This window comes from Chiloscyllium plagiosum, unplaced genomic scaffold (assembly GCF_037043375.1).
Source record: "Chiloscyllium plagiosum isolate Xiang-an unplaced genomic scaffold, Cpla_swu_hap1 HiC_scaffold_10, whole genome shotgun sequence".
In the NCBI taxonomy this organism is placed as follows: Eukaryota; Metazoa; Chordata; class Chondrichthyes; order Orectolobiformes; family Hemiscylliidae; genus Chiloscyllium; species Chiloscyllium plagiosum.
In genome coordinates, this window is record NW_028270148.1 from 26,438,468 (window position 1) to 26,463,639 (window position 25,172).

The 25,172-nt window shown below is 39.4% G+C and overlaps 1 protein-coding gene across 3 annotated transcripts in view; it reads right to left on the minus strand.

The window, feature by feature from the left end:
- heatr1 (HEAT repeat containing 1) overlaps positions 1 to 25,172 on the minus strand; it is an 88,113-nt gene that overhangs the window by 48,402 nt on the left and 14,539 nt on the right. For 2 of the 3 annotated variants that reach the window (XM_087991235.1, XM_043695570.2), the window contains exons 8-19: positions 23,802 to 23,995; positions 20,805 to 20,919; positions 19,609 to 19,716; positions 19,059 to 19,176; positions 17,364 to 17,471; positions 16,285 to 16,380; positions 15,647 to 15,735; positions 9,827 to 10,038; positions 8,049 to 8,170; positions 6,511 to 6,705; positions 4,550 to 4,733; positions 681 to 829 (exon numbers count right to left, since the gene is read on the minus strand). In XM_087991235.1, coding sequence (XP_087847361.1) covers positions 681 to 829; positions 4,550 to 4,733; positions 6,511 to 6,705; positions 8,049 to 8,170; positions 9,827 to 10,038; positions 15,647 to 15,735; positions 16,285 to 16,380; positions 17,364 to 17,471; positions 19,059 to 19,176; positions 19,609 to 19,716; positions 20,805 to 20,919; positions 23,802 to 23,995 — 1,690 coding nt within the window. The remainder of the gene's footprint in view (positions 1 to 680; positions 830 to 4,549; positions 4,734 to 6,510; positions 6,706 to 8,048; positions 8,171 to 9,826; positions 10,039 to 15,646; positions 15,736 to 16,284; positions 16,381 to 17,363; positions 17,472 to 19,058; positions 19,177 to 19,608; positions 19,717 to 20,804; positions 20,920 to 23,801; positions 23,996 to 25,172) is intronic. The other variant, XM_043695571.2, reaches the window with a different exon arrangement.

Genomic DNA, 25,172 nt, shown 5'->3' on the forward strand with positions numbered 1-25,172 from the left:
CTTAAGTTATACTAATATAAGAGAGACTGACAGGGCAACTTTTTCACACACAGGGTGGTACATGTATGAAATGAGCTGTCAGAGGCTGGTAAAATTGCAACATTTAAGAGGCATTTGGATGGGTATATGAATAAGAAGGGTTTGGAGGGATATGGGCTGGGTGCTGGCAGATGGGACTAGATTGGGTTGGGATATCTGGTCGGCATGGACGGGTTGGACTGAAGGGTCTGTTTCCATGCTGTACATCTCTATGACTCTAATTTTGTCATCCAAAGATATTAAGGGATACGTAGCTAAGGTTTAACTGTTTATTCTTAAACCTATGTTCATTCTTTCTCCTCTTGATGGAGGTTGGTTTTATGATCCACCAGTCAGACCTCAGACATAGTCAGTGAAATAATCCAGGAAGTCATTATATATATGAACAATTATTCATCCTGCATTCAGACCTGAAGACTATTGTTTAGCTGTTGGAACTTGGTCAAAGAAAGATCTTATTCTTTCCAGAAATTCAGCAATCAGTAAATCATACATTATTCACAACATACTGCATTTTTAAAAAACATACAAATTTATTATGTGGCAGATACAAATGGTTTTTTTTATTCAATTGCTTAAATTGCTGGTCCATCACAATTAGTTACATTAGGATCATTGAGATCCTTGCTCAATGTACTCACCTTAATTAGAAACTTCACAAGATTCCTGAAGTTTCCTCCAAGCTCTTCTTCACTAGCAGCACAAACAGTAATGTCAAAGACATTAATGAGAAGATGAAGGTAATCACAGCTTTGCCTGTCCAAACTTTCAGGATTCCACCAAGCCTGATCTGAAATGTTGTAGTAAGAAAACACAAGGTTTGTCTGGTATCTGAGTGGTCACGGTAATGAACTGATTAGAACAAGTTGTGAAACATAATTCAATTAAATCTGCCAATTTGTGGTGCAGCACCTGAAGATGCCAATGAGGCCAGGCAAAAGCAATTGCCTTGGCATTGATGCATTGCTAGACCAAACTTTGGCATCAATGGGAAAACCATTGGCTGGAGTCACAAGGAAGACAGAACAGTTTGTAACATAACTGCAAGGCAAAGATCAACCAACTTCAGATGTTTAAGAATATTCATCTAACATAAATAAATCAGTGGTTTGTTCACCATTCTATGCCAGTTCCACTTGTGATTGGACTGATAACAAAGTTGCTCATGCCAGCCTACAGCAAGGTCCAGGCAATGTCAAAACTTCACTGACAAATGACAAGTCTCAACATAGCTTTGAGAGTTTACTGTGCTGTACACACATTCTAGGCAAAGTGTAACATACATAACCTTTGCAGAGTTTTGCATTTTACAAATCTGCTACTGCGGTGTTGTAACATAACCTCACAATGAATTTTGTTTCTTATGGGCTCAAATAAATCACTGTCAAAATGATTTTGTGGAACACTCCCATACAAGCCAAATTAGCACAGATTGACAATCAACGGCAAAGTCCAGTTCCCTGAAGTTGAGGGCACACTCAGCGTCTTTGCTTATCTAAAATATGGTTGCATAAACAGCTCTTTAAAAAAATGAGATTTTTAATAGAATCCACATGGTGTGGAAACAGATCATTTGTCCCAACAAGTCAACACCAATCCTTGGAAGAGCTTCCCACCCAAACCCATCCTCTCATCCTATCCCTGTAACTCTGCATGTCCCATGTCAAACACACCTAACCTATACATCCCTGAACACTATGGGTAATTCAGCATGTCCAATTCACCTAATGTGCACATTTTTGGACTGTGGGAGGAAACCGGAGCACCGGGTGGAAACTCACACAGACACGGGGATAACGCGCAAACTCCACAGACAGTCGTCTGAGACTGGAACTGAATATGGGTCCCTGGCGCTGTGAGGCAGCAGTGCTAACCACTGAGCCACTATGCTGCCCTGGCCACATATACTGAATTTTTAAAAAAATTCACTTGTGGAACTTGGGTGTTGCTCGCTGGTCAGCATTTATTGCCCACCTCGAGTTACCCTTGATTGGTGGTGCTGAGCTGCCTTCTTGAACCTCTGCAGTCCATTTGCTGTAAGTTGACATACACAATGTCCTCAGGCAGGGAATTCCAGTATTTTGACCCAGTGACAGTGAAGGAACAGCAATATATTTCCAAGTCAGGGTGGTGAGTGACTTGGACCAGAACTTGCAGGTGGTGGTGTTCTCATGTAGCTGCTGGCCTTACCCTTCTAGATGGAAGTGGTCATGGGTTTGGAAGGTGGTGTCTAGGGACCTTTGGTGAGCTTCTGCAGTGCATCTTGTAGATGGTACACACTGCTGCGACTGAACGCCGGTGATGGAGAGAGTAGACACTTGTGAATGTGGTACTAATCAAGCATGCTGCTTTGTCCTGGATGGGGAGTCAGGTGGTGAGTCACTCGCTGCAGTATTCCGAGCTTTTGACATGCTCTTGTAACCACTGTGTTTATGTGGTGAGTCCAGTTGAGTTTCTGGTCTATTGGTAAACGCCCACATTGTTGATAGTGGGGATTCAGTAATGGCAACAAAATTTAATGTCAAGAGGTGGTTAGATTGTCTCTTACTGGAGATGGCCATTGCATGGCAGTCCAAAGCACAGTCTGAAAATGCGCATCTTAGGTGCGATTGGCCATGCGAAATTGCCCTGTAACGTCCAGGGATGTGCAGGCTATGTGGATTAGCCATGGTTAGTGCAGGGTTACAGGAAGAGAGTGGAATGCTCCGTGCAGACTCAATGGGTTCAACGGCCTGTATCCATACTGCAGTGATTCTATAATTCTGGCATTTGTGTGATGCAAAAATTACTTACCAGCCCAAGTCTGGATACTGTCCAGATCCTGTTACACTTGAACATGGACTGCTTCAGTATCTGAGCAGTCACAAAAGTTGCTAAACATTGGGCTATCATTGGCAAACATTTTCACTTCTGAGCTTATGATGGAGGGAAGGTCATTAATGAAGCAGTTGAAGATGGCTGGGCCTAAGGCACCAAACGGAGGAACTCTTGTAGAGATGTCCTGGAGCTGAGATAACCGACCTCCATTTAGATCTTTCTATGTGCCAGCTATGACTCCAACCAGTGGAGAGTTTGCCCCAATACCCATTGATTACAGTTTTGATAGGGCTCCTTGATGCCGCACTTGGTTGAATGCAACCTTTATGTCAAGAACTGTCACTCTCACCTCACCTCTGAAATTCAACTCTTTTGTCCATATTTGAACCAAGGCTGAAATGAGGTCAAGCACTGACTGACGCTGGTGGAACCCAAACTGGGCAGCAAATGAGCAGATTAGTATTCAGCAGGTGCTATTTGATAGCACTGCTGATGACACTTTCGATCACTCGAGTGATGATTGACAGTCGACTGATGGGGTGGTAACTGGCCAGGCTGGATTAGTTCTGCTTTTTACGCACAGAACATACACGGGCCATTTTCCACATTGTCAGGTAGAGGTCATGCTGTAACTGTACTGAAGAGCTTGGCTAGGGGATTGGCATGTTTTGGAGCACAAGTCTTCAGTACTATTGCCAGAATGTTATCAGGGCCATAGCCTTTGCAGTATCCGTACCTCCAACTGTTTTTTGATATCACATAGAGTGAATTGAATTGGCTGGAAGAGGCCAATTTGGATCATCTACTTGGCACTTTTGACTGAAAACAGCAGCGAATGCTTCAGCGTTATTTTTTGCACTGATATGACAGGCTCTTCCATCATTGAGAGTGGGGATATTGTGGAGTTCCTATCCCGGTGAGTTGTTTAATTATCTACCACCATTCAGGACTGCAGAGCTTGGATCTGACCCGTTGGTTGTGGAATTACTCAGCTCCATTTATCACTTGTTGTTTATGCTGTTTGGCATGCAAGTAGTCCTGGTTGATAGCTTCACCAGGTTGACATGTCATATTTTTGGTATTCCTGGTGCTGCTCCTGGCACACCATCCTACACTATGTATTGAACAGGGTTGATTCCCTGAACAAGAGCAAATGGCAATAAAAAAGTCTGTTTCAAGCAAATCAACATTAAGATTTGATTTTGGTTACACTACTGGTACATTTTCTAAAATCTAGTTGTCCGATATTCAGTAAAATCCCTTGATCTCATAAGTACATCCATTATTGGGCTGATCCTAGAGCATGGAATCAGTGACAGTTGTGCATGGATAGGACATGAGTCCAGTACAGCGTTTTAAGATTGAACTTTCCCAACCCTCCCTATTCCCCAAACACAAAGTTGTCTTTTCCACCTTTGGGTGAGATTCGGAAATGCTCTCTTACCTTCTTTCACAACACTCCTGTCTACATTCAAGCCCAATGTTCAAAATCTAGGAAAATTTTGAAATCCAGCATAATCTTGGCCTCTGGAGTGCTGGATTTTGGACACCTGAGCCTGTACTTCCTCACACCTGCTATTTCCACATTCTCAAAAAACAAATTAAAAGCAGCATTCCAAAGTGTGAACATATGTGAATCACTCTATTTATGCTCAAGTTGTTAATAGTCAATATCTCATTTTAAATACCTTACCTTTCAAAAATGATTTGGGTGGTTTGAAAGCAACAATAAAATTCTTTAGCAAGAAAGTAAGGATTAATCCAGCTTCTGCATTTTCAGCACTATAATGCCGCACATTTTTCACATATTGTGTAAGTAGTCCTGCTGGTACTATGTTCCCTTCAACAGAATCACAATGCCATTTTTGAGAAACCTTCTGAAATGAAAGAGGAGAATAATTAGCTTTATTTTGAAATACTCAGCAAACTGAGGAAATGTTTTTAGACATGATGTCTTGGAGGCTAAGAGATTTATTCTTTGGAATCCCATCTGGAAAACCAAAAGTTCTCAATTTTAAAGACTGTGTACTCAGTTTTTAAGTTTATCATGAACGAGGTGCACACATCCCATTCAATCTGTCTAATCTTGTTCTCAACTGACTCTAGACTTTAATTATACATGTAGATTTGCTGGCAAAACAGATTCTCCTCTCCTTTTCCTGTTCATTAATCATAAAAGTTTTGAATTATATTTTAGTCACATCAGAAATAACTAACGTCTGGCTTGAATTTACAATTGTTCAACACTGTGGATGATCCAGAGTAGATGCTAGAATATATATTGTAAGCTAGACACAATAATGTATCATTAAGTGATACTGAATGCACATATTCAAAGTTGTAAGGAAAACAAATGCTTTTAGTCTGAATAATTTGTCTTGATGAAACCATTGTGTGAATTTAGTGCAAACATATGTGTGTGTGTTTTATATAACACAAAAACACTTAATGAAAGTGCAAAATGTGTGCTCACAATATTTAATAGCTGAAAAGAATGAATGCAGAATATTCTGTAACTGTGGACATAAAAGACATTATGTAAGCTGCCAGAGGGAAAAATACAGCCATAAACAGGACATACTAAAAACTTACAGTTTGTCGAATTACTGAGCTTTCATGCTATGGAGAAAAAGACAAATATCAGAGAAAGCTACCTTGATAAAACTCATTCATCTCTAGTGGCGCAGTTGTAGTGTCCCTATCTTTGCACCAGGTGACCCGGGCTCAAGTCCCACATGCTCCAGAGATGTGTAATAACATCTTTGAACAGGCTGCTTAGAAGAATACGTCACCTATGGTTTCAAAGCTCTTTCAGTGGAGCAGAGACCAGGATGATGCAAGTTTCTTTAAATTTGTATTTTATACATCTTTCTGGGTAAAGCTAAATGTTTAAAGTGCAAAGAAATAAAGAGATGAACTTCAAACTATGGATAGCTGCCAAAAGACAAGTAGATACGTTTCTACATTTAAACATGTTTAATCACACCTTTACTGCACGCACAAATGAAAGTAAAGAAATAACTTGAGGACAGAGAGGCAGAATTACAATAAGTTAGAATAGAAAGATATGCAACTGAGCCACAAAAATGAGCATGCCCCAGTAATGATTCTTGGTCATGGTGGGTTAACTGTTATCAGTCAAGCAATGCAGCTTGGAAAGAGGCAAGTCAGACACACTAGTATCCTTGCTCTTAATTCCTACCTAGTGGAAGTAGATATGTATGGATGTTGGGCAAAGACAAGAATGTTACTATGTTCCATATGGGAAATATCCTGATCTAGGAGTGGGCTAATTTCCCACTGAATATTCTTTGGCACTCAGCAATGTCATGCTCGCTCACAAGCAGTGTACTGCTCTGCAGTAAGAATTTCCTCAGGGCTTCTCCCAGTTCCACTTTATTGATTTGCCAACAATTCCATAAAAACTGCATGAACACAGCATTTCCTTGACCTTCTGTCAAGATTATGACAGCATATCAGGAAAATTCCTGAGGAAATTCTCAGCAAAAATCTTCAGGAAGACAGACAGAGAGAAAGCATCAAGAGCGGGGGAAGAAAATGCTTCCTAGTTTGTCAAATTCCAGGTATGAACTAAAAATACAGTCATTGCTTGATTCTAATCCTGAAAAGCTGCTTGAAGTAAAAGCTACTTACCAAATGTGACTTTTTTGCTATTAGTTTCTTCAACCTTTTCTCCAGAACACAATACACTTGCAAAGCCACGTGCAAACAATCCCGTTCAGACTGTTTATCCAAGGTCTGAATTAAAGCAAAACTTAGTATATCAGATATCAGCATCTGTTTCACATCTGAGGATTCTTTTGCAATGATTTCTATGAGATGTCCCATCTGCAAATATAGAAGAGAATAACGTCAAAATTCTTAGGCATGCACTAATTTCCTGCCCCCAACCACCCCAGTAAAACTTAATTTTGATATCATGACAATTTATCATAACTATCATACAAGGGTAGCAAATGCTGATCTTGCCAGCTACACATCTCATATGAATACAAATGACTGTATATTTAGACACGTTCTAAAAGTGTAATTCAACCAGTTATCAATCAGAGTTCCCTAGGATTAAATATTTGGTATGAACTTGTATTTTAATATAATGTCATTATTTTACTTCATTCTCTTGTTCCTGGGGCTTCCTCGACCATATATATATGTCTGCTGAGTTGTGTTGAGCTCTGCACAAGCCTCTGTTAGAAACATTATTAATTTCCTTCAGTACATCTAATCCTTTAGTTTTCACTGTACAGAATTATTTCCATGTTGAACCACAAAAAAATATTTTTCTTAAATTTTAATCCCTGTGTTTTTTTTCTTACCAGTTTCAACCAAAGAAACATTGAAATAATGTAGGTCACTCATTTAAAATTATTTATTATCCATTAAGTATAGCTATTGTATTTGCCCACCCTTGACTTGCTCCTTTCCAGTCCTGGAGTTCTTGCTCTTTATTAAGGCCCTTCACCTTGTTCACTGGAGGCTTCTATGAAATTGGGAAATGTCACATTAACCTAACAAGGTGACATATGCCCATTTAGTCTGCCTGAAAGATTCTAAGCTGACTATATAACCACTGTTGTAGCTCTGAATAAGCTCATCAGTTACAGTTGGAGAAGCAGTGTCAGAGACATGCAGAGATATGGACAAAGACAGATAATGAGAGAAGAAAGATTTATAGAAAAAGTGTGAGGACAAGAGATTCAGATGGAAAGAAATGAAATGGGAGGCAGTGAGAAAGCATGCAAAGAATAGTACCAGTAAGATGGAAAAGAAAAATAGGATGAGAAAGGAGGAAAGACAAGGCATGACCAATTCTATAGAACTAATTAGTGTCATATTAATTAAGACAGAAGTTTTAAACAGTAGATAAACTAAACAAACACAATGATCCAATTTGTGACCCCTTGGCCCTGCTGAGCTGGCTAAGGTAGAACAGATTATCAATACTTCCAATCGAAGCTTAATTAACCACACCAAGCAGCAAAGAAACATAGATGCTTACCTACCCAAGAAACATTCTCCCGTTCATCTCGCCATACCTAAAAATTGCTCCAACCCTCAAATATTCATATCGCCTCTCTATTAAATTCTCCAGAATATTGAGGGGCAAGATTGATTAGTAACATTTCACATGCTCCATAACAAGTTTTATTTCCTTAAACATTTTCACTTACAGTTCGAGTCCTAGAAGGAGGCTCCATTAAACACAAGTTATTTGCCAGAAGTTGGATCAATTTCTGACTTGCTTCACCCACAATTTCTTCAGAATTACAGCCATCAATAACTTTTTTGAGCTCTACAGGAAACACAATTGGTGAAAACAGCTTCAAGCACAGAACACAGCATTTGTAGGAACATAGGAGCTGCCTTAATTTGCTCCTAACTGAAAGATGGTACAAAAAGAATTTGGCAATCTGGTAAGTCCTTGTGTGTATAATCAGCAGACATACTATAATAAAGAGTAAATGTACAATGGTGATCTTTTCCGTGACTAGTCAGTTGGAAGCCAATAATTTGTTCTTCAATCTTTGAATAAAGTGTACATCATAGCTCAGGGTTATTTTGTCATGGTCCCACAACATTGGCTTGGACATATGTGTTTTTTGATGTATTCTTTGAGCAAAATTTGAAAATAAAGATGCAAGTGAGTCAGCTTCCATCAAAAAAGGCATTCAAACAACTGATAGTACTGTTACCAAGACAATTTCTGAAGATATCTGACACTTGCAAAAATACCCAAAGAAGAAATATAATTCAACTGCACATATATTTAAAGTGGCAGTGGTAATGTCCCTTCCTCTGAGCCAGCTCACCTTTATTTCAGTTCCACCTGCTCCAGAGCTGTGTAATAACATCTCTGAAGAGGTTGATTAGAAAATATCTAAAAGAAATACAAATACAAAAAAATCATGGCGTGCACATTGTGACAATGGGGATGGTAATCAGCAGTATCCACTGAACTGGCCTCGTAGAAATGGCCTCTGTTGACAATATATCAAAATTTCAAAGGTATAAAACACTTAGAATGTTCTTCTTAAAATATAAAATGAAGTACTATAAACAAAGCTTAAAAACAATAAAACCGAAAATGACAAGGTATTGCCAACATTCTTGAATTAAAAATCATTTTGACAGTTTGGAAGGAGATTGGAAACACTGTATCTTAAAATACTGGCTGGGATCTGTCTTCCAAGGCTCAATGTGAGCAAATAGGGAACATAGCTTCCCTTCCATTCATGTGAAACAGCACCATTATTGGCTCAATGCAATGACTGGTATATGAAAATTATTGTTTCAGCTTCTGCACGCTTCCCCCCAAATTCCTTCCTCTCTACTGTATGTTTATTCAAAAATATTTTTCTATTTATGCTGCATTGTTTATACATCTCTCTCTACAGCCACCCTCTCTAATTTAAATTTTAACAAGTGTTAGATATATTATTTAGCATACTATATTTTACTTTCCCTTGCTGTAGAATGTTAGAGTGTATCCAGAATCCACATAGGTGAAAACGCCAACTTTGTCTAAGAATTCCCTATTTATTTCAAAGGAATCTTTTACTGATGTTATGCACAGTGTCTTTTGGTTCACTAGTTCTTAAACAGGGGAAATCAACACAGCAAAATACAACCTTGACTAAATGCCATAGTGCAGAATGAAAATTTTGATTTCTTGCATGAGATTCCTGCCAATTGCAGGATGCTTGGTATGCAGAGGAATGAGGGCAGAGCTGTCAACAGCCATAAAACAAGCAAACTTGTTAACGATCAATATTCAGTTCTAGCAAATGTTTTCCTTATTTCAAAAATCATTCAAAAAATGCAGGGCTCAGGAGCTTTGGCATTGTCCACTCCTAAGAGATAATTTAATACTTTCTGTACGTAGGCTAATCTGAAGACAAAATTAACTGTTTGAGATGAGCATTATTACCATAAATCAAATATATTTTACCTGCTGGCCAGCCATGCAGCAGTGGACTCATGGAGCAGAAACTTGAATCAGCAAGAAAGATTGTTATTTTCTGTTCAGCTGATGCTATGGCTGGGTTGGTTGGGACCATATAGGGCAAGAGTTCCATCCATATCTGATTAGTTAATATTTCATTCACATGAAGGAATTCCCCTGAGCTTAAAAACTGAATTGCCTCTTCCAGAATAACTTGCCTAGGAGCAATTACACAATAGAAAATGTAATATGCTGCAAATATTAAGAATATTAAACATATACAAATGTCACAGGGGAGTGGTGGAGGCATAGTTTTTATATATGCACATGAACGTAAGCACCTACTCACAGAATGGAAACAGTTAAAACAAAACAGCACCTTCCCTGCCCTCCCCTCAAAATTTCATAGAAACCAAGTTATTGTTGCAATATTTTCTTCTTCCAAAGAGTGATAATATTTTACAACAAATAATTCTGTCTGATATTATCCTGTACTTCCACTGCACTGAGCACTGGTTCACACAATCTGGTTCCTGGGTAAAAATTGTGACTACTTCTGCTCCAAAGTTTAATAATTTTGAGGTAGTTTTAATTCTAAAGTTCACTTTGTTTTTTTTTAATAACACACATTATTAACAAATACAGGCTACAAAAGCCTTAAGTAAATACAAACAATGCTGGAACTACTCAGGTCATTCAGCACCTGGGAAGAAAAAGTGCAAACGTTTCAAACCAATGACATTCGAAAGGCCATTGACCTAACTCTTTCTTTCTCATTCAAATGCCCTGCTGCATATTTCCAGCATTTCCTACTTTTATTTCAGTTTTCCAGCACCTGCACATGTTTTTGCTATTGTATTAAAAATTCATTAATTTGATGACTGGCTGTGTTCTGTGTGTCATTGTGCCACAGCACTGTTGCTACTGTTGGCCAGAGAGAGTGGTGTGCAGAATGGACTATGGCTAGTGCTTCAGCTCTTAGTTGACATTTCGTGACTTTTCTTGGAAGTGGTGATGGCAGGAGCTGATATGGTTTGGATGTTCTAAGTCAAAGCCAACATATAGCCATATGGACAATGTAATTGATCATAGCAGCATCTGTTGTGTATCCAACCACAGAATGAAGACAGGTTGAGGGCAACGTTCTCTTTAAGGTTCCGTGCATGTCAATTGGCAAGCCGAAGCATTCACTTCTGGTTTCTCCCGCCACTGTTACACATGGACTTTGGAGGCCTGCTCCGTAACCAGAGCAATGACAGAGAATAAAAGTTAAGAGTGATATATGGGAAGAGTAGTCAAAAATCGATCATAACTCTGCTTTTACTATTTTGGTTATCTACAGAAAGATTTCTGACTGTAAGAGCTGCTCCTTTTTTTGAGGTATTTTAGGTGTTGGAGGTGATTTCCTCGAATTCCAGGAGCAGCAACTGCTGTTTTATATGCTGTTGCATTGTTTGGAAAAAAAAAGTCAAAACAACAGCAGTTTTAAAAGGGAGAAGGGCAGACAAAGGAAGCACATGGTGAGGGCAGTGCAGGGGAGAGAGAGAGAGAGAGAGAGAGAACCTGCACAGTTACTGCCTTTGCTGTTTGAATTGGTGTATCCCTGGACATCGGAGTGCATCTGGGAAAATTAACAAACAGTGAAATTCACAACTAATCTTGGAGGAACTGATGGGTGAAGTTCACAGCACAGAATCAGATTCATTAATTATTGTTTTAAGTCTGTCCAAGAGAAAGGCTGCTGTAGTAGGTACAGTGGATTCTTTCTTGATTATAAGTTTTTGGAGATAAGTCTCTTGATTAAACTTAAAATATAAGCCATAGCTATTAATTTAACTTGTGGCAGTGTTTGTAGAGGAATAAGACAGTGTTATTTTCTGGGTCTGTAGATTGTGAAGGAGCAAAAATGGCCTTTGCAGTGATATGTACTTCTTGTCAGATGTGGGAGTTTAAAGAGAGTTTAAGGGTTACTGCGGATTATATCTGCCATAAATGCTGTTGGATGCAAATCTTATCAGATTGAGTGGATCAGTTGGAGAGACAGATAGAAGTGATGAGGAATTTGGAACAGCAACAGTATGTGATGGATGGCAGTTATAGGAAGAGGGGAAAGTCTCAGGTACAGTCACATAGATGGGTTAACTCCAGGAAGGGTAAGAGAGATAGGCAGCTAGTACAGGAGTCTTTTGTGGATATACCCATTTCAAACAGGTGTGCTGTTTTGGAAAATGTAGGGGGTGATGGATTCTCAGGGGAACGTAGCACGAACAGCCAAATTTCTGGGATTGAGACTGGTTCTAATGCAATAAGGGGTATGGTGGCTTTAAAGAGATCAATTGTGTTTGGGGATTCAGTAGTCAGAGGTACAGACAGATGTTTCTGTGGCCAGCAGAGAAAAAGCAGAATGGTGCGTTGTTTCCCTGGAGCCAGGATCAAGGGTGTCTCAGAGAGGGTGTATAATGTTCTCACGGGGGAGAGGGGCCAGCAAGAGGTCATTGTCCACATTGGAACCAACGACATTGGAAGGAAAAAGGTTGAGATTCTGAAGGGAGATTACAGAGAGTTAGGCAGAAATTTAAAAACGATGTCCTCAAGGGTAGTAATATCTGGATTACTCCCAGTGCTACGAGCTAGTGAGGGCAGGAATAGGAGGATAGAGCTGATGGCTGAGGAGCTGGTGTATGGGAGAAGGATTCACATTTTTGGATCATTGGAATCTCTTTTAGGGTAGAAATGACCTGTACAAGAAGGACGGAATGCACCTAAATTGGAAGGGGACTAATATACTGGCAGGGAAGTTTGCTAGAACTGCTTGGATGGATTTAAACTAGTAATGTGGGGGGTGGGACCCAGGGAGATAGTGAGGAAAGAGATCGGTCTGAGACGGGTACAGTGGAGAACAGAAGTGAGTCAAACGGTCAGGGCAGGCAGAGACAAGGTAGGACTAATAAATGAAACTGCATTTATTTCAATGCAAGGGGCCTGACAGGGAAGGCAGATGAACTCAGGGCATGGTTAGGAACATGGGACTGGGATTTCATAGCAATTACGGAAACATGGCTCAGGGATAGGCAGAACTGGCAGCTTAATGTTCCAGGATACAAACGCTACAGGAAGGACAGAAAGGGAGGCAAGAGAGGAGGGGAATGGCATTTTTGATAAGGGATAGCATTACAGCTATGCTGAGGAAGGATATTCCCGGAAATATATCCAGGGAAGTTATTTGGGTGGAACTGAGAAATAAAAAAGGGATGATCACATTATTGGGATTGTATTACATACCCCCCAATAGTCAGAGGGAAATTGAGAAACAAACTTGTAAGGAGATCTCAGCTATCTGTAAGAATAATAGGGTAGTTATGGTAGGGGATTTTAACTTTCCAAACATCGACTGGGACTGCCATAGTGTTAAAGGTTTAGATGGAGAGGAATTTCTTAAGTGTGTACAAGACAATATCTGATTCAGTATGTGGATGTACCTACTAGAGAAGGTGCAAAACGTGACCTACTCTTGGGAAATATGGCAGGGCAGGTGACTGAGGTGTCAGTGGGGGAGCATTTTGAGGCCAGCAACCATAATTCTATTCGTTTCAAAATAGTGATGGAAAAGGATAGACCAGATCTAAAAGTTGAAGTTCTAAATTGGAGAAAGGCCAATTTTGACGGTATTAAGCAAGATCTTTTGAAAGCTGATTGGAGGCAGATGTTCGCAGGTAAAGGGACTGCTGGAAAATAGGAAGCCTTCAGAAATGAGATAACAAGAATCCACAGAAAGTATATTCCTGTCAGGGTGAAAGGGAAGGCTGGATGACTAAAGAAATTGAGGGTTTGGTTAAGAAAAAGAAGGAAGCATATGTCAGGTATAGACAGGATAGATCGAGTGAATCCTTAGAAGAGTATATAAGTAGGAGTATACTTAAGAGGTAAATCAGGTGGGCAAAACGGGGACATGAGATAGCTTTGGCAAATAGAATTAAGGAGAATCCAAAGGGTTTTTACAAATATATTAAGGACAAAAGGGTAACTAGGGAGAGAATAGGGCCCCTCAAAGATCAGCAAGGTGGCATTTGTGTGGAGCCACAAAAAATGGGGGAGACACTAAATGAATATTTTGCATCAGTATTTACTTTGGAAAAGGATATTGAAGATATAGACTGTAGGGAAATAGACACCTTGCAAAATGTCCAGATTACAGAGGAGGAAGTGCTGGATGTCTTGAAACGGTTAAAGGTGGATAAATCCCCAGGACCTGATCAGGTGTACCGGAGAACTCAGTAGGAAGCTAGAGAAGTGATTGCTGGGCCACTTGCTGAGATATTTGTATCATCGATAGTCACAGGTGAGGTGCCGAAAGATTGGAGGTTGGCAAACGTAGTGCCACTGTTTGAGAAGGCCGGTAAAGACAAGCCAGGGAACTATAGACCGGTGAGCCAGACGTTGGTGGTGGACAAGTTGTTGGAGGGAATCCTGAGGGACAGGATATACATGTATTTGGAAAGGCAAGCACTGATTCGGGATAGTCAACATGGCTTTGTGCATGGGAAATCATGTCTTACAAACTTGATTGAGTTTTTTGAAGAAGTAACAAAGAAGACTGATGAGGGCAGAGCAGTAGATGTGATCTATATGGACTTCAGTAAGGCGTTCAACAAGGTTCCCCATGGGAGACTGATTAGCAAGGTTAGATCTCATGGAATACAGGTAGAACTAGCCATTTGGATACAGAACTGGCTCAAAGGTAGAAGACAGAGAGTGGTGGTGGAGGGTTGCTTTTCAGACTGTGACCAGTGGATCGGTGCTGGGCCCTCTACTTTTTGTCATTTATATAAATGTTTTGGATACGAGCATAAGAGGTATGGTTAGTAAGTTTGCAGATGACACCAAAACTGGAGGTGTAGTGAACAGTCAAGAGGGTTACCTCAGATTAAAACAGAATCTGGACCAGATGGCCAATGGGCTGAGAAGTGGCAGACGGAGTTTAATTCAGATAAATGCGAGGTGCTGCATTTTGGGAAAGCAAATCTTAGCAGGATGTATACACTTAATAGTAAGGTCCTAGGGAGTGTTGCTGAACAAAGAGACCTTGGAGTGCAGGTTCATAGCTCTTTGAAAGTGGAGTCGCAGGTAGATAGGATACTGAAGAAGGCGTTTGGTATGCTTTCCTTTATTGGTCAGAGTACTGAGTACAGGAGTTGGGAGGTCATGTTGCGGCTGTACAGGACATTGATTAGGCCACTGTTGGAATATTGTGTGCAATTCTTGTCTCCTTCCTATTGGAAAGACGTTGTAAAACTTGAAAGGGTTCAGAAAAGATTACAAGGATATTGCCAGGATTGGAGGATCTGAGCTACAGGGAGAGGCTGAACAGGCTGGGGCTGTTTTCCCTGGAGCATCAGAGGCTGAGGGGTAACCTTATAGAGGTTTACAAAATTATGAGGAGCATGGATAGGATAAATACACAAAGTCATTTCCCTGGGGTCAGGGAGTCCAGAACTAGAGGGCATAGGTTTAGGGTGAGAGGGGAAAGATATAAAAGAGACCTAAGGGGCAACTTTTTTACGCAGTGGGTGGTACCTGTATGGAATGAGCTGCCAGAGGTTGTGGTGGAGGCAGGTACAATTGCAACATTTAAGAGGCATTGGATGGGCATATGAATAGGAAGGGTTTGGAGGGATATGGGCCGGGTGCTGGCAGGTGGGACTAGATTGAGTTGGGATATCTGGTCGGCATGGACGGGTTGGACCGAAGGGTCTGTTCCCATGCTGTACATCTCTATGACTCCATAATACTTGTATTATGCTATCATGGTGTTAAAATTATACTCACCAATAGTCATTATCAGAAAGGTTCACTCGTTGAAGCACTGTCAAAAGGCAAGTAACTGTCTCTTCTTGGCCAAGGGTTCCAGAGAAGGCCTACAAAAGGATCAGAACAAAATCAAAAATTTAGCATTCGTATTTAGCCTTTCATCAAGCAAGAGGATAACACCTTAAGATAACACAGGACTGCATCTGGCCCTAGCTGTCACTGTGATTAATGTGCATGAATTTATAAACATACTAGAACTGACCAGTCATGTACAGCATTAGTTATGGCCATCTTCTAGTCTGGAGCATGGTTGTGATCTTCAGCTGCTATGAATAAGCCATGCATCCTTTTAAGGCCACATACAAAGGACTCCTTATTGAGGGAAGTAGCCTAGAAAAGCAAACTGGAGCTACTTTTACAGTGAACAGAGAACAAATACTGTGCTTGTAAATTTTGGATTATGGGGTCATTTTGCAATTCCATTCAAGTGCAAAACTTTCATCCTTGGAGTATATTCGGTGCACATTAAGTACCAAGATATTTGTTAGATAATGCTGCCTGTGAATTGACTTGAAACACATTGATATCATGAAACGTATGCTCTGTTCTGATATTTAAATAAGTGGAGTAGCTATGAAAAAAAATATACAACTCACCTCCAGAGCTTGCATAGCGACCAGAACTACCTCTAGACTGTCATCTTTCAAACGCTCTAAAATTGCTTCCTTCAGAAAAAGATCATCACATCCCTCCTTCGAAATAAAATGAGTATATAAATAAATTTAAAATGGTGCGTCGTCCTGTGATCAAACAGCTATATCTTCAAATCCTTCCACAAGTATTCTAGTGCCCATAATATTACATGTTTTACCATGCTGCATACATCGTAGGGACCATAAACCTTTAAAGAGACAGCTGGACACTCAATAATTAAATGACAGAACTATGCCATAATATTCCGCGTTTTAAACAAAAACAAAGATTACTGTGTGCTACAACTCAAAGACTGATGCCTTCCAAAGTGCTTAGTGGATCTCGATCAGGAATTCCCCTAGTCCCTGTCCTCCTTGCTCCAACTACCAGCAAATATACAAGTGCTCTTGCACAACCTTTCAAGCTGATTTGTTGGCAGTTTCCCTCTCTGCAAGGAAGCTGCATACCACGTGGGACCAAACCTGTGACAACAATTTGAATGCGCTGGTGAATCTAAACAGTTAACTTTCAATCACTGAAGCTGTATTATTGAAGGTGCCTTGTTTTTAAAATACCTCTAACAAATTTGATTTAGACAGTCAGGTGTTATATATTTTCTTCCCCCTAGGAAATCCAGGGGAAACGACTTAACTAACTTAGCAATTAATTTCAAAGAGGACTTTATTTCACTCAATCTCTTTAATGGCTTAACTCGCACCTCAAGACTGTTCAAACTGAAGAAAGCCAAGGAACCTCATGTATCTTTGCAATTGGTCTGGATTCAGAATCACCAGCAATTAACAACATGGTAACTTCACAAACATGTAGCTAGTTGTTCTAATTATAATTTCTGAATACATTTTGCATACTTAAAAATGTTGTAAATTCACCATGTTAAAATAATTTATTTGTCTTATGGCATTCATTGGAACTACTAGAGTTACTTTGTATAGTTTCTGAACTTTTGGAAATGCTGAAAATTCTTGAAGCTTAAGATGAATAATGCAATAAAAATTCAATTAATTTTTAAACCTTGGAATACCTGTGATGTTTTAATGATTTCCTTCAAGCGTTCAACAGCAAATATTCTGATTGTAGGCTGTGGGTGATTCAGACTCAGCAACAAAGATGTGTTAGAATCTGCCAACAACTAAAATAAAAATTAAGCTCAGTTAGGAATTTCACGGCCCTTTTAGTTTTACCTTTCCCCCCACACCCACCACTTTACCTACTCCTAAAGGCTTTGACTAGTTTCTGGGGCATGATTCCAGAGATCCCATAATTAAATTTTCTTATTCATTTGAGTATGTACACAGATTGATAACATACTACTCAAACATAGGAAGGCACACATTATAACCAATTCTATTCTTTCTGTGAGATTTATTGATAGCAATTGGAAAGAAGAACTCCCATTGTCTATCCCCCATCCTAACCCAATACCACTAATGCTAATAAGAAGATACACAGCTAATATGCCTGTGGCTGATACGAATGAAACATTCACAGGTGACAATGGAGCCTCTAACCCTGCTGTTCTCCATCACCCTGGATAAGAAATACGATTGTAAGGAAAACAACATAGTTTATTTATTTTTTAAATGAAAGAAACAGCCAATTAAGTACTTTTATGGTGTAATAACTATTAAAACAAAGGAAACGTTGTAGACAATTTATGCATAGCATACTCTCACAAAGAGTTAAATATTAAGCAGTTCTTTTGGAAAACACCTTTTGCTTCTCAAAGTAGTGCTTGTGAACTTTTATGTTCACCAAATGACGCAGATGTCTGTCAGCTGGAGTACAGTAGTTCTGACAGTACAATATGCAATGTCAACCTACTTTCATCATGCTCAAGTTTCAGGAACTGTGCAGTAGCCCAAAACCTTCAAACTTGGAAATTAAGAATGAAGGAATCCCAAGGATGAAGAACTAGAACGCAGGGCATGAATTACGTTTCAACAACACTATTAAGTAGTGGTTCGGTGATCGGGATTGCAAGGAGGAGGAAATAAGAAAAGAAATAATGAAATCCATTATTTTGATGATCCGGGAAAGAATGAATCTTGATGGAAGTGAGGATGCAAACAGCAGGAAGGCTAGGTAAACCAGTGTATATGGATTTAACTCCAACCCAGTTGTGACATTAAGCCAGCCCAGGGCAGGGACAAGGTAAGCTCCTTAAAACTAAAGCATCCACAACTCTGTTCCAACAAAATATGTCTACATCCACCTAGTTGCACAACCCAATTGCATTAGTGTGTACTTTCAATTCCTGTCCCAACTGCTGTGATCCCTCAGGGAGAATTCTCACAACAAGGGCCCAATAGACTGGGAATACAGTTGTTCAAACTTGGTCAGATCAATGCAGCAGCTTGGTTGCTTCTGAGGCCTAAACTTTCAGGTTGCCACATGATCCCACCTCAATCCTCCTCCCATTTTGAAAATGTCTTGATGTTATAGTTTATACGATGCAAGAGCTGGGAAAGAAATGCTTATCGTGCATGTTGAAAGTAATAGTTTTAGATTTGGTGAACAGCAGCATATCATTCTGCATGGTACACCAAATGTCATTTTATAAGAAATACATGCAACCAAAATAAACGTTTTTGTAAAATGATAATCTCACAGTTGCATATTTAATTGTGAAACAGATAGTTGAATGATGAAATTTACTGCAAAGTCATTTTTCTCTTTAATAGTTCCTATTGAGCCTGGGTCTAAAATCTTATATTACCTGATGCTTGGCACTGTTCAATGACAGAGAAACAAACTGGTGAAAGATGTCTTGCTCACGCTGGGTTTTGACTTTTTTCAATTGTTCTTCCAAGACTATATCATAAACGTTAGAATACCTTCATGTAAACAGAAAAGCAAGTCTTTAAATAGAAGTCACAAACAAAGCAACATTAAGATAGTTGCATTTTTGAAAGAGCATTTAACACAATAGGTCGAAAAGAAAAATTATGCTAGCCTTAAACGCTTACAAAAGCAATTGTTTTACAAAACAAAAAAAGGTTTCTATATTTTGCAATATATTCTTTTTAAGAAGAGGGCTAATAGGTAATCTGCTGCAAATACCAATTCAACTACAAGTTGGGAATGAGGAGATCCCAGTTTACTCATTGTGCCCAGTTTAATTCCCTTCCAATGCAAGGAAAGCATCTGGACTCAACTTAGCATTCTCCAGAGTAAAATGACTGAGAAAAGCAACACATGGGGATCTTTGCTCCAACCTGCTTGGCAATCATGCCACATCCAAAATAGGAATTCTTTACTTTGCTTACTTTGCTTCCATGAGTCTGACCACGGGCATTATTTCTTTATTTAAAGCAGTAAGACTGTCAGAGTTTATATTCTCTGTCCAATGGGAAATGTACTCCTCAAGAAGCACGCTAGAATAAAGAAAAACAGTAAGATGTAGTGTGATTGAAAAACAAGGATAAAGATAAACGAACCATAGTAGTAAATCCCTACTCAATTACAGTCAGACATTTATCATGATAAACCCCACCAAAGGATTCCTGTCTACAAGCCCCTGTAGAAGACAGTTATGATTAACAGCTGCAATAACAGATTATTTGGCAAATTTATCAAATAGCAAATCTCTTCTAAAGATTTTACCACAAGTAATCCATCACATAATAATTCAGGACAACAATGTCCTGATGTTAACAAACTTTAAATAAAACACAAAACAAAGTAATTTATGAATCCCCTAATTAGATCACCATATTACGTTTGGGTATTTTTCTCTATTATTCTGTTTGCAATCTTCAGATTACACTTATTCTAATTTATGGTTTTTCTTGGACAAAATTATTTTTGTCTTTGCATCAAACAATTTGAAGTGTGTGCAACCTGCAAAGCAAAAGAAATGACATTGGGACTGTGTTTTCAATTAACACCATAAACATGTTCAGCATTTATTTTTAATAAAGAAACTGTCACAACCAAATAACATGGTCCAGCGTATGCATTAGGATGCAACAGGGGGAAGTCAGCAAATGTTAAATTTACAAGGTTTAAAGTTGGGAGTAGAAAATCAAATTGGTGTGTGGAATGAGTAAGGTTATATATGAAAGGATCAAATGAAGGAGAAAAGCTTAGTGTAGAGGAGACAAGAGAATTTCTAATACCGGAGTTGCCAGACCTTGCATAAACAGCCAGAGGGTATTTAAGATGAATGATCAGAAGATGGATGTAGAGTTAGGGATTTTTTCTGAGTTGTTGCACGCATGAATGAATGCTATCAATTTTATTTTTCAGCATGTTGTGAGACAAGGAGGGAATTGCAGGAGAGGGGCATTGTCTCATTCAAGTTTTTGGGAAGGACTGAAGTGAAAACTCATTTGCGAACAAAAATCAGCCAACGAAAGACAAGAAACACTGGAAATGAAATACTTAATTCCTGAAAAATCAAACAAACCAAGAATTACAAGAATTGCCATTATAGATACAGAAATACATTAATGATCTTTACTTGGCTACAATTTGGTCCAGGTTGCTCTCTAATGCAACATTCTGAAGTATGCCTTCCAGAAGTTGGATGTGGGTTGGGCCATCAGAACGTTCTTCCTGCTCTTCAGGCATTTCAGCTGAGGAGATAAACGAATACATGAGACACACAGAGGTTATATCAGTCATTGTTGTGCAGGAAAACAGAGCTGATAAATCTAAGAGGTAAAATGAATCAAGTATACTATCCTCTTACCTCCGGCAGCAAGAAACAAATTTGGGCCAGAGGATAGGAGCATTAAATAACAATCGACAATTCTTTAATTAGTTTTCACTACACATTAGTGTACAGCATAAAGCTTCATAATTCAGCACAAAGACTGTGACTTAGAGCTCAAAAGAGAGTTAATACAGAGAACAGAAGTATCATAATAGCAGCACGAGGGGTGTTCTTCACCACATGCCTAACAAATCTGAGAGAATGCTTTGAGGAGGTAAAAACATGTTAGACAAAGCAAAACCAATGGATTTCCAGAAGGCCTTTGACAAAGTGCCTCTCAGGAAGTTGCAAATTAAGATAACATCCCATGGTGTTAGGGCAAGGTAGTGGCATGGATAGAAGCTTGGCTGACAGGCAGAAGGCAAAGAGTGGAGATAGAGGGTTATTTTCCTGGATGGCAGCCAGTGAGTAGTGGATTTCAACTGGGGTCAATGTTGGGACCATGACTATTCATATTACACATTAATGATCTGGATGAAGGATCTGAGGGCATTGTTGCTAAGTTGGCAGATGGGCTTTTGCCCGAAATGTCGATTTTGCTGCTCCTCAGATGCTGCCTGAACTGCTGTGCTCTTCCAGCACCACTAATCCAAAAGATGGCACAAAGTGGAGGGGCAGAGAGGTTGCAGAAGGATTTGCTCAGGCAAATCTTTCTGGATCTGAGAATGGGAAAAGAAGTGGCAAATGGAATACAATGTGGGGAAGTCTAACGTTGTGTGTCTTGGTAGAAAGAATAGAGGCATGGACTATTGTGTAAAAAGGGAAAGGCTGTGGAAATCTGATGCACAAAGGGACTCAGGAGACCTTGTTCAGGATTCTCTTAAGGTTAACATGCAGATTCAGTTGGCAGTTAGGAAGGCAAATGCAAAGTTAGTATTCATTTCAAAGGGGCTAGAATACAAGAGCAAGTTAACTCTCGTTGGTCAAGGCATTGCAATTGAGAAAATGGAGAAGTAGAGGCTCCACTTCCTTCTGTGTAAGTAAAAAGCTTAAGACTTGAACATATTCCTTTTGTTTGGAAAGAATAGGTTCCTGCCTATAAACATAGGTGCTTCTAGCAAGTGTAAACAAGCTACGCTGTGAATTCGACTGATTGTGTTAAACGGATTGCTACTGGAGCTTTTAGAATTATTCAGCAAGTGTTGCCCAATTGGTAAATCACTTCAAACAGAAAACATTTAGTTTTGGGTTTTGCAAGTATGGGCTGGTTGAATATGCTCCCAACTCTGCCTCCCAAGGACAGACAAAAGAATAATTGTTTGATTCAATTAGGTGATCATTAGGAGTTTCAGTCAACACAGCTGGCAGGTAGAAGTAGGAGGTACTACTGCTCTTCATTGCAATGCCTCAACTGAAGACAAACGCCAACTGATCAGCATAGCTTTCTTCCTCTAGCATAAATTGTTGTACAGGTTATACGTGCGAATTCTCTGTAACACGACTGACGAATTGGGGACATTGTTTCTGAAGTGGAAATTTTTAAAATGTATGTTGGCTGCAACACAATCACATCGCCAACATTTTAAGCACTGTTTCTAAAAGTGCGATTTTTCTATAATGTGGGGTTGCACAAGAACGCAACCATCACGTTATAGAAGAACTACCTGTAATCATTTGGTATTTCCTAATCTTATATTTGTCCTGGACAGTGCAAGACAAAAAGATTCAACATGTTTCTTCCATCAGCAATATTCAAATTCTGCACTACCAAGCATCACTTTATAGATTAAAATATGACACTTAGCAACCTATGGCAATATCAGTGTCTTTGAACAAAAAGTCAAGTCACATGGAGAGAGTGAAGCTCAGGGCTTTAGGGAGAAAATCCTGAGCTTAGGGCCTTGGCAGTGAAAAACATGCCATCAGTTTTGGAGTCTTTATAATTAGGAATATTCAAAAGGCTAGAATCAGAGTGTACATTAGTAGTATTTTCATAATTAAGTCAGAATGCTAGGGGTTGAAGCCCCAAATTTAAGATGACACTGAGTGCCATACTATACACTGCTGCATGGTCACAGACACTGTCCTTCAGATGAGGTATTATGTGGAGGCTCTTTGCTTTGGTTAGTGCATATTATTCCTTTGATACTGTTTGAAAAAGGTCAGCAAATTCTGAGTACATGGGTAACAGTCTCCCCTCAACTAACGGACCAAAAAAATAAACAGACTAATTAGCTAGGTAAAAACAATGACTGCAGATGCTGGAAACCAGATTCTGGATTAGTAGTGCTGGAAGAGCACAGCAGTTCAGGCAGCGTCCAAGAAGCTTTGAAATCGACGTTTCGGGCAAAAGCGATTCCTGATGAAAGGCTTTTGCCCGAAACGTCGATTTCAAAGCTCCTTGGATGCTGCCTGAACTGCTGTGCTCTTCCAGCACCACTCATCCAGAGACCAATTAGCTAATTCATTGCACTCCTGTCTAGAGGATTTTGCTGTATCTAAAATGATTATCACATCTACCTGTATAATGGCTCTTGCACTTTGAAGAACTTAAATGCCTCGAAACGTTTGACTGTCATGCTGAAAAGCTACTGAAGTCTTTCATTTAAATAACGGTAAATTTTGTAAAATTGGCATAAAAGAAATCAACAGATTTGACAAAAATCAAAACCTTAAGAATGTTAATATCGCTGGGGCAGATAGAGAAAGATGCTTTTGTCCATTGATATCAAGTATTATTTCATCACATATATGTGTAGGAATACAGAGCAAGTGTATTAAGTAAATCATTAGAAAATATACCTGTGTCTGGGTGGAGCAGGCTCGATGGGCTGAATGGCTTCGTCTTGCTTCTAATTCTGTTGTAGCCTTCTGTGATAACGGAATGTATCAGTTTCGGGAGAAAACATTGGAGCAATGGAGAAACATTATACCTAGTATCAATCTCTTGGAGAGTTGTAATGAGGCCAGGAATATTACAGAGATGATTAAAGGTCCTGTAAAATAAAGAAAGCAATAATCAGATGCTAAAGTAGGAATGTAATTTATGGATCGCGTAGAGTTTTCTCTCCCGATCAGTCTAGGAGATAAAAGACATACATTACTTCAGTGATAGAAAATAAAAAAAAGAGATTTTGTGGAAAACGTGGAAGAAAAAGGGCAATTACAGCAAACTGAGTAACCACATGGAAGAAAATGATATGGCTGGAACCACTATTTACTGTGGTAGCTGTTTAAATAACTACCAGCATGGATTTTTGTATACAATAAACATGTCATGTGTTAGGTTTTTCTGAAACTACTGAATAAAGACTATCTTCTCCAGGATGCAATCTGTAGTTAACTGAAGAATATAAATGAATCCTTCAGCAATTCTTCAAATGGAGAAATTAGCAAATCACTTTTGATGAACACACAGAAACAGTTAAGCTTCTATTCGGTCTTAGCATATTGATATTCACAATGCCTAATTTAAAATGTATGTGGATCTGTGATGAAACAATACCACGATAATAAAAACATACAAAAAATACTGGAAATGCTCAACAGGTCAGAATCCATCTGTGTACAGAAGCAGAGTTAACATTTCAGGTTAAATTGATGTGTCTTGAGAACTGAAGATAAAATGGGGAGCTATGAACATAGAGAGATTATGGCCCAGTGGCACGTAGAAACTGAAGTTGGCCAATCAGCCTTTGAGCCTGTTCCACCATTCCATGAGATCATGGCTAATCTGTTGCCTAACTCTAAATACCCAACTTTGGCCCATTTCCCTCAACAGCTTTGCTCAACAAACAAATATCTATTGCAGATTTAAAATTAATAACTCATCTAGCATCCACTGCCACTTGTGGAAGAGAGTCCTAGAAATGTGTGTAGAAGTTTGTGGTAATGTCAGCACTATCATAATTGTGGGTGGCACGGTGGCACAGTTGTTAGCACTGCTGCCTCACAGCGCCAGAGACCCGGGTTCAATTCCCGCCTCAGGCGACTGACTGTGTGGAGTTTGCACATTCTCCCCGTGTCTGCGTGGGTTTTCTCCGGGTGATCCGGTTTCCTCCCACAGTCCAAAGATGTGCAGGTCAGGTGAATTGGCCATGCTAAATTGCCTGTAGTGTTAGGTAAGGGGTAAATGTAGGGGTATGGGTGGGTTGCGCTTCGGCAGGTCGGTGT